The 8,728-nt window shown below is 44.5% G+C and overlaps 2 protein-coding genes across 2 annotated transcripts; both read right to left on the bottom strand.

The window, feature by feature from the left end:
• Positions 1-719: 719 nt before the first annotated feature.
• Positions 720-2,962, bottom strand: LOC137741139 (embryonic protein DC-8-like). The gene is made up of 3 exons (XM_068480943.1): positions 2,066-2,962; positions 1,607-2,011; positions 720-1,511 (listed from the first exon to the last, which is right to left on the bottom strand). The coding sequence occupies exons 1-3, from the start codon at positions 2,867-2,869 to the stop codon at positions 1,050-1,052; spliced, it is 1,671 nt and encodes a 556-aa protein (XP_068337044.1). The 5' UTR covers positions 2,870-2,962; the 3' UTR covers positions 720-1,049.
• A 3,642-nt stretch (positions 2,963-6,604) lies between these two features.
• Positions 6,605-8,548, bottom strand: LOC137739819 (putative pentatricopeptide repeat-containing protein At1g26500). Its single transcript, XM_068479534.1, has one exon. It carries the CDS (start codon positions 8,441-8,443, stop codon positions 6,902-6,904), a length of 1,542 nt encoding a protein of 513 aa, XP_068335635.1. The 5' UTR covers positions 8,444-8,548; the 3' UTR covers positions 6,605-6,901.
• Positions 8,549-8,728: the final 180 nt, after the last annotated feature.

Genomic DNA, 8,728 nt, shown 5'->3' with positions numbered 1-8,728 from the left:
CTACTAGTTCAGACTACTTGAATCCAGAAACATACACACTTATGCGACACCAACAAACCATATAAACTCTCAGTGTAACCATATTCGTGAGAAATACACACTTATGCGACAAGAACAAACCACATAAACTCGCAGTGTAACCATATTCGTCATTTCTCATGTCTTTTACCACATAAACTCGCAGTAACCACATAAACGCACTGGCTAACTTCGACTTTATTTGAGTAATGCCCAGTAAGACCTGGACGATTATCCTTACTAAGTTTATGTGCATCCCTAGTTGGTTACAGTTCCCCTCCGATTTCTCCCTTGAACCCGTGGTTTACGAGTTTACGTCCATCCCTAGTCGGATACTGGTTTCTCCCCGTGGTCGTCGCTTACAAGTTTATGTTCATCCCTGGTCGATCGGCACCCCCGAACTATAGATACTTGCGCAAATCAATGTTAATTCACTCGAGCAATCACGACGTCCATATAAAATAGGGTTTAGCTCACTTTCATCTATGGATGATGTAACATTCTGAACATGGTGAATGTCTAGCGAATCACTACTTTTATCACTCTCAAGATCCCATAATTAAGTACAAGTTCTATCGCCATGATTCTTGCATTACCGCCATGATTCTTGCATTACAAATTTACAGGATCGATTACTTGACTTGGTGAGTACTGCCAACGCGGGAACTTTGGGTCTCTCCCGCTTCAGGCTAATCGCCCTGTTACTTTGTGATGAAATTTGGGTGAAGTTGCACTTAAGCCCATAAAAATTCATCCACGCCCAAGATTTTTTTGGTAAACCAAACACTTCCCCTCACTATGTCGATGACACGATCGCCAAGTCTTGGGCTTAAGAAGATGGTGAATTTGAAGAAAGTGTACATGATAAACACAAGATGCAGGTCATAACCAAACCCTGTTATACACGATAAAGATGGCAAAGCCAATTTATGTAAGCCAAACCGCAACATACCCAAAAAACGACATAAAAACAAAAGTTCGACAACATTACAAAGGTGGAGTCAGGTCCACGCTACACACGTTTGACGCGATCACATTTTGTCGTGGCCCTCCACGCGTTTGCCCTCGTCATCAATGCGGGTCTCCACTCGCGCTTTACCCTCCCCATCCAAACGACCCACGTTGTTGAAGTTTTGACCATGCTTCTGGTCCGACTCGTACAGCTTGCTTGCAACGGCACCAGGCCTCGTCTCCGCCACATCAACCTCCACCCCCTCCACAACAGGAACGGTCCTTCTCCCCGTACTCCCTTTCTCACGTGCGGCACGTGACTCCTCCACCACATCCGTAGGATGAATCAACTTGCTTTTGATGGCACCAGGAATGCTCCCAATCGAGCTGAATATGTTTTCCTTCGCTGCCTGCCCTTTCTCGACCTCGATGTCACGTGCCTCACGTGCCCTGTCAGCATCTTCATCCTTGTACTCTTTTCCTTGAAACTTCAACTCCTCCATCTTTCTCCTCGCTTCCTCCTCAGTCTCACTCAGTTTCTCCTACAAAACACAAAAAAGTTTGTTACATAATGATAAATCCAATGTTGTTTGTTTATATGAACGTACATGTATTAATCAAGAATTAGTAATTATACCTTCGCTTTCTCTGCAGTCTCAGAAGTCGTGTCTTTTGTTTTCTCAGCAGTCTCGGCAGCCTTCTGTTTGGTCTCCTCTTTCTTGCCGGACAAGTACTCCATGGCCTTTTGAGCGGCACCGGCAGCGGTATCCTTGAGCTGACCCAACTTGCTCACGGTAGCATCCTTCCCTTCATTAGCCTTCTCAGCCGTGTAGTCCTTGGTTTCCTTTGCTGTCTCGACCGTCGCCTCCTTAGCCTCCTTGGCCTTCTCAGCCGCATAGTTGGTATATTCACCAGCCTTGTTGACCGTAGTGTCCTTGGCCTCCTTCGCCTTCTCGGCGGCGTAGTTGGTGTACTCGCCGGCTTTGTTCATCGTTGTGTCCTTCGCCTCCTTCGCCTTGTTCAATGTTGTGTCCTTGGCCTCCTTCGCCTTCTCGGTGGCGTAGTTGGTGTTCTCGCCGGCTTTGTTCACAGTTGCACCAGCCTTGTTGACCGTAGTGTCCTTGGCCTCCTTCGCCTTCTCGGCGGCGTAGTTGGTGTACTCGCCGGCTTTGTTCATCGTTGTGTCCTTCGCCTCCTTCGCCTTGTTCAATGTTGTGTCCTTGGCCTCCTTCGCCTTCTCGGTGGCGTAGTTGGTGTTCTCGCCGGCTTTGTTCACAGTTGTGTCCTTCGCCTCCTTCGCCTTCCCAGCTGCATAGTTTGTATACTCGCCCGCTTTCCCCATTGTTGCATCCTTCGCCTCCTTTGCCTTCTGAGCCGCGCTGTCCTTTGCCTCCTTCGCTTTTTGAGCAGCCTCGTTCGCCTTCTGAGCAGCGGTGTCCTTAGTTTCCTTCGCCTTTTCAGCTGTGTAATCCGCATACTCACCCACCTTCCCCTGTGCCGCTTCCTTCGTCTCCTTTGCCTTCTCCGCGGCCTGCTTCGCCTTCTCCTCAGCAGTTTCAGTATACTCGTTTATCTTCTTCCCGGCTGCATCAGTGGTCTCTTTCGCCTTCTGGGTGGTGTAGTCTTTATACTCCTTGCCCTTCTCTTGAACCTGACTTTCTTCGTGGGGTTTCCCCACCACAGCTTCCTTGGCATGCTCTAAAGTCCCCGTCACTGCCTTCATCATTGACCCGAAAACACCGGGCTTCTCCTCGCGCTGTGCAAACTCTATCGGCCTCCCTTGGTCATCAGTCACATAAGTAGTCTCCACCACGACAGTCTCTTCCGCCGGTTCATCGGCAGCGAGCCTCGCTGCTGCCTTGGCAGCTGTCTCATCTTTCATTTGCTTCGACGACGCCATTGAAAACCCACAAAACGCACTTCGAAATTAGACACGATTTTTTTCTTTTCAAACAAACACTTGGAATGCTTTTCGAGTTTTTTACTTCTTTCTTCTTTTCTGTATCTTCTTTTGGTACACCGGAAGGTAAGGTGGCCGTATATATAGGATTTGGATACTGAGCTAATGGAGAGGATCCTCCTGATCTATTATCGTAGGCCATTGGATAAATTTAATGGCTACAAACAGGAGGTCCTTTTAAAGTTATAATAATTGTAACCGTTGGATAAAAATCCAACGGTCTATGATGATGGGTTAGGAGAATTCTTTCTATAGAGAATCCAAATCCGTATATATAACCGGTGGAGTTATGAGAATGTGACACGTGGAGGTGGGGTGCGTTTGTAGCTGCTACGTGGTTCTGTGGGTCGAGACTTTGACACGTCGATTTGCATGCAGAGTGATGAATGGCAATGAGGATCTCGATTCAACTGTGTGGGGGAAATGGGAAGTGCACTGTCGGTGGATTTAGTTGGGAGGGATTAGGGGGGTCCTTACTGTTTTGTTCTGGTTGCATTCCACGTGTCATGCCAGGTGGCGAATTGGGCTTGATTTTGGCTCTTGGTCGGTTAGTTCGAGTCGATAACGTTTTGGCTAAGAAAAATGCAACTGGTGGTTTTAAGAATCTGGAAAAATAAGTGCAGCACTAGTCGGCTTGAATAAAGTTGGAATTCAATATAATTTCTAGGCAAGCGTCTAAAGACTTTAAACACACCTAGAACACTATCTCCGAAATCCACAAGATCGATAAAATACTAAGTTTTATCGATAAAAATCTAAGTCTGCGTAAAATGAAAATTTGTAAAAATATTGATGGACATACAGTATTTTCGAAAAAATGATAAAAGTTTGTTAAAAATTTGAAAATTTAAAATATAACTTTATAAACTGTTTGTTTTTCCAAATATTTAATCGATATGTCGAGAATATCGATTAAATCTGATGATTTTAGTCGGTTCTATGGACCTAATCTAGGATTTAGCGATGTATAGCAATTGATTGAAATCCTTGTAATAAGAATGGGATTGCATTCTATGTATATGGGCCGGCATCGCAGTTGTACTTTCGCCTTCTCATGAGTCCTTCTTCGGCATCGCAGTTAACTTAAGCAAGCTATTTACTTTTTCTTTTTAAAGAAACCGTCTTGTTCTTCGGCCAAAACACCTAAAATCTTTTGTAATTGAGACCGATTCCAATATGCCCGAACTGGTTCTTGCCGTTCGAAAGGCATCAGTGGAGTATGTTTATTTAAGAGTTTCTTAAGCATAGGTTGAAGTTTAAACATCACTCCTCATTTTCATATCTTTCTTTAATTTTCTAATATCCCACAAAAATATTAGCCATATTGACGTAATTTCAAACACTAAAAAAATAAGTTTTATATACCCCATCAACTCATAATCCTACTGGGGAAAATTGTTGGAGTTTGTGGCCAAGTGGACAAATGTCCAAAATAACTTTCGGCTAATAAAATAATAAGGTGGACAAAATCATTGTTGCTTTCCTTGTTTTGAGGAGAAAAGGAAAAGGCTAGCAAGTAGCCTTATTATTTTTTGTATTTGGTTGTTTTTTAAAGGGAATGAAGGGTGCATCCGAGAGATGAAAAAAGAGAAGGAAGGGCACCATTTGTTTTAGAGCATTCCTTTTGGAGAGAGCATCCAAGGGGGAGAGCATTCGGCTCTCCCATGGAAAAGATGGGCATGGGTGAGAGAAATCAAGAGAGCTAGAGTGAAAGATCTCTTGTGAAAGAACTCTTGGGGTAGAGTGAGGCTCTTGGGAAAATTCTGTGAGTGGGTGTACAAGGGTTATGGGATTGGGTTATGTCGATTTAACTCATGTGTAACTTGTACTGTTTTTCTCATAGTGAAGAGCAAGATCTCTCCGATGACGTAGGCAGGTTTTTGCCGAACCTCGTAAATTTCTCGGTGTCTTTATTTCTTGTATTTTATTTTGTTCAACTGTGTGTGATTTTGGTGAGGTTGTAATCTGAATCTCGGTTCCGCACTAACGAACGGGCCAAGGCACAACAATTGGTATCAGAGCATCGTTGGGGGCTTTGGTTCGTTGGAGGTCCAGATTTGTTGTTCACCATGGAATTTTCAGTTGAGCAGTTTAAAGGTAGAGGCAGTTTTGCTCTTGGTAAAGGAGAGTAATGGAAGCCTGAAGAAATGGAAGCCGTGTTTAGGGATGCTTGGATCAACTGCGAAAGTTGATGTTGAGGAAGAAGACAAATGCCTCTTTCTTCTTACCTCACTTTCAGATTTGTACGAGAACCTTGTGAAACTTTACTGCAAGGAAAGAAACAGTAAGTTTGGAGCAGGTGCAAGCTTCTTTGGTGTGGAATGATACACACAAGAGACCATGGATGATGGTGGGCACAAGACTGCTTAAGCTATTCAAGGTTGAAATCGTGGAAGAAAATTGGAAAGAGGATCTGAGAGAGACAGCAGGTTCGGATCCGGTTCCGGAGGCAAGGGTCCACAGTGCTACAGGAGCAAGGTCGGGTTAGCAAGTTTGTGGTGGAAGACTTTGAGTATGCCCTCTAGGTACTCGAAGCAACACTTCTCCTGGTGATGTTTAGTCTCAAGTGTTGCAGGATTTTGCAGCAGGTGGAGCTATGGGATTCACAGGTGATGAGAAGGTCCTGAGGTAGGAGGAAGTGTGGGAATTTTGTCTGGCTCGATGGGTTGTTGCTGGAAATGGGCGCGCTGACGAGTTTCCAGGTTGCAGACAATGAAGAGGAGGAAAACCTGCTGGAGGAGACGAGGATGTGTTGAGATCCTGTCTGAAGCTAAATGGTGATTTTTAGCTTGCAGCAGCTGCACATGCATTGGCAGTGACTGAATCGGAACAGGACCAACGAGGTTGATTCAGAGTGTGCATGCTGGTACGTAAGGCCAATGGATTTTGGAACTTGGCCAAGGTGGAGATTGTTGGAGTTTGTGGCCAAGTGGACAAATGTCCAAAATAACTTTCGGCTAATAAAATAATAAGGTGGACAAAATCATTGTTGCTTTCCTTGTTTTGAGGAGAAAAGGAAAAGGCTAGCAAGTAGCCTTATTATTTTTTGTATTTGGTTGTTTTTTAAAGGGAATGAAGGGTGCATCCGAGAGATGAAAAAAGAGAAGGAAGGGCACCATTTGTTTTAGAGCATTCCTTTTGGAGAGAGCATCCAAGGGGGAGAGCATTCGGCTCTCCCATGGAAAAGATGGGCATGGGTGAGAGAAATCAAGAGAGCTAGAGTGAAAGATCTCTTGTGAAAGAACTCTTGGGGTAGAGTGAGGCTCTTGGGAAAATTCTGTGAGTGGGTGTACAAGGGTTATGGGATTGGGTTATGTTGATTTAACTCATGTGTAACTTGTACTGTTTTTCTCATAGTGAAGAGCAAGATCTCTCCGATGACGTAGGCAGGTTTTTGCCGAACCTCGTAAATTTCTCGGTGTCTTTATTTCTTGTATTTTATTTTGTTCAACTGTGTGTGATTTTGGTGAGGTTGTAATCTGAATCTCGGTTCCGCACTAACGAACGGGCCAAGGCACAACAAAAATAACATCCAAGTCCCAAATAACAAAGGAAAATGAACCTAAAACAGTAAAGATAATTAAATTCTATAGAGCTATAAATAATTCATAATAAATTCTATAACGTTAAGTTTTTAACAAGTTATTGCAAGTAATGCAAAAACAGGCACTGGTTAAATAAATTTTATCATCTGTCTATCTCTGTATATACAGAATCATCATCTTCTACCTCAAACAATAGTTACTCGGATTTGGGGAAGGCTAATCCTAGATACCCTTCTTTCCATCACATAGATCGTCCGTGATTGGTCAGGAAACTTGTAGTGATCGGACAAACGGAGAGATTTTTCGACATGATACATCACGTATTATTATACAAATGATGCGATATGAGTATTAAAAAATTAATAACTTAAAATTTTCTCGGACAGATGCCCTAAAAGTCTAGGGACTCCCAATTCACAACCTCTCTTCACGTCTCTACTGCCCTATTTCTTCTTCTATCTCTTGTCGCCATTTTCTCCCCGTACCTCTGAAAAATATCGGCCAAATCCACCAACCCGACCTCCCTGAACTTCTTCCCCACCTCCTCAAACATCTCCACCCCTTCTTCATTTGAGTAATAGTGCAAAAACTTGTTGTAATCAAATCTAGGGACCTCGAGTCCTCTTTTAATCACCCTCTCTACATACTTGGTGGCTTCCAACGACTTCCCTGCCTTCACCAAACCCCCAACAAAAATGGTGTCGAAGTTCACCAGAGGATCCGATCCCTTCCTCCCTCTCTTCCCCAGATGCCCTTGCAATAGCATGATATAAGTGTGCATGTTAGGCTCACACCGTCTTCTGATCATCTCCCTAAACACTTCCGTCGCGTCGCGCGCCTTTCTCAACCTCAAAAGCCCCTTGATCAACCCGTGGTACAAGCTAATATCCGGCTTTTCGATCCCTTCCACAACCTTGAACGCCATTGTAACTCGTCCTCTTGCTAAAAGCCCGTAAACCAGTGACGCCAATGTCGAATTATCTGCCTCAATCCTTCTCTTGTGCATTTCCTCAAACACCTCATGTGCTTCCTCTATCTTGCCCCTTTTACACATCCACTCAATCACAAGCCTGTAAGTTGAGAGACCCAAATCCTCCATTCTGTTCACCCTCATCATCTGGAAAACCTTCAGCGCCTCGCCGTATCGATTCGTCTTGAAAAGGGTCTCCATCATCTTCTCAACGGCACCGATATCCGGGTCGAACCCTTCATCCACCATCAAATTCCAAATCTTTGAAGCCTCGATCATATCACCCACATCGCAAAAACCTTGAATCAAACACCTGTAAGTAAACCCATCGGGCCGAATCGATTCCTTCAGCTTCAAAACCAGAAATCTCGCCTCAACGACGAGCTTCGACCTACACAAATCCTCAACCACCATATTCAAATTCCCCAAATCGTACCCAAATCCAAACCCATTCATGGCGTGAAAGAAATCGACACACTTGTTCAACTCCCTGGCCTTGGCCAGCGTCCTGAGAGCAATCAGAAAAGTCTTGCGATTCACCAAACGACGACGTCCCATCTCATGGAGGGTGTCCCAGAAGAGCTGGATGTTCCTGGACTTGCCGATGACGTCGAGCATTTTGTTGAAGGAGACGGCGGTGTGGGTGAAATCGGGGTGGTGGGACTGAGTGTAGCGGAAGAAGAGGTAGACGGGCCGCCATGAAAGGGGGAAGGAGTTGCAGACCTGGAGGAAGAACTCGTGGGTGAGTTGGAAGGCGGAGGAGTTGAGGTTCGAGTGGAGACGTGACTCGGGCGAGTTCTGTTGCTGGTAGAGAATGGTGCAGACCCGGAGGAGGCGGGCCGGGTCGACCGGGGATGGAGCGGCGGCGGCGAGTTGGGGCTGAGTCGACTCGGTTGTCGTGAACCGGCGGAAGAAATTTGGGATTAGGAGGGACCTTGTTCTTTGTCTGATTAGCATTCTGCTATTTCTCTCAGGTAGTTTTTTTTCCCGCGGCCGCATGTTTGTCCTGAATGAAATTTTCAAAAGACCTAAATAACCCTAGAAACTTGTAAATTACAACACCACCCCTTACTTTAGTCTCATTTCGTCGGGGGAATTTTGATAAAATAACCAAATTTAATACCCTAAATTTATGATAATATTGATATAAAATCCAAATTGTGCGAACATCGCACCCTTGCACAGAATGTTGCTTCATACGTATGGCTGTGATTAGTTGTTCTTAAAGGAAAACAATCAATCTTAAAATCAAATCTCGCGACGAATGATAATTTTTATCGTTCA

Source organism: Pyrus communis, chromosome 7, assembly GCF_963583255.1.
Source record: "Pyrus communis chromosome 7, drPyrComm1.1, whole genome shotgun sequence".
In the NCBI taxonomy this organism is placed as follows: domain Eukaryota; kingdom Viridiplantae; phylum Streptophyta; class Magnoliopsida; order Rosales; family Rosaceae; genus Pyrus; species Pyrus communis.
Note: the sequence above shows the minus strand (reverse complement) of the source record. Positions and strands in the feature narration are given on the sequence as shown.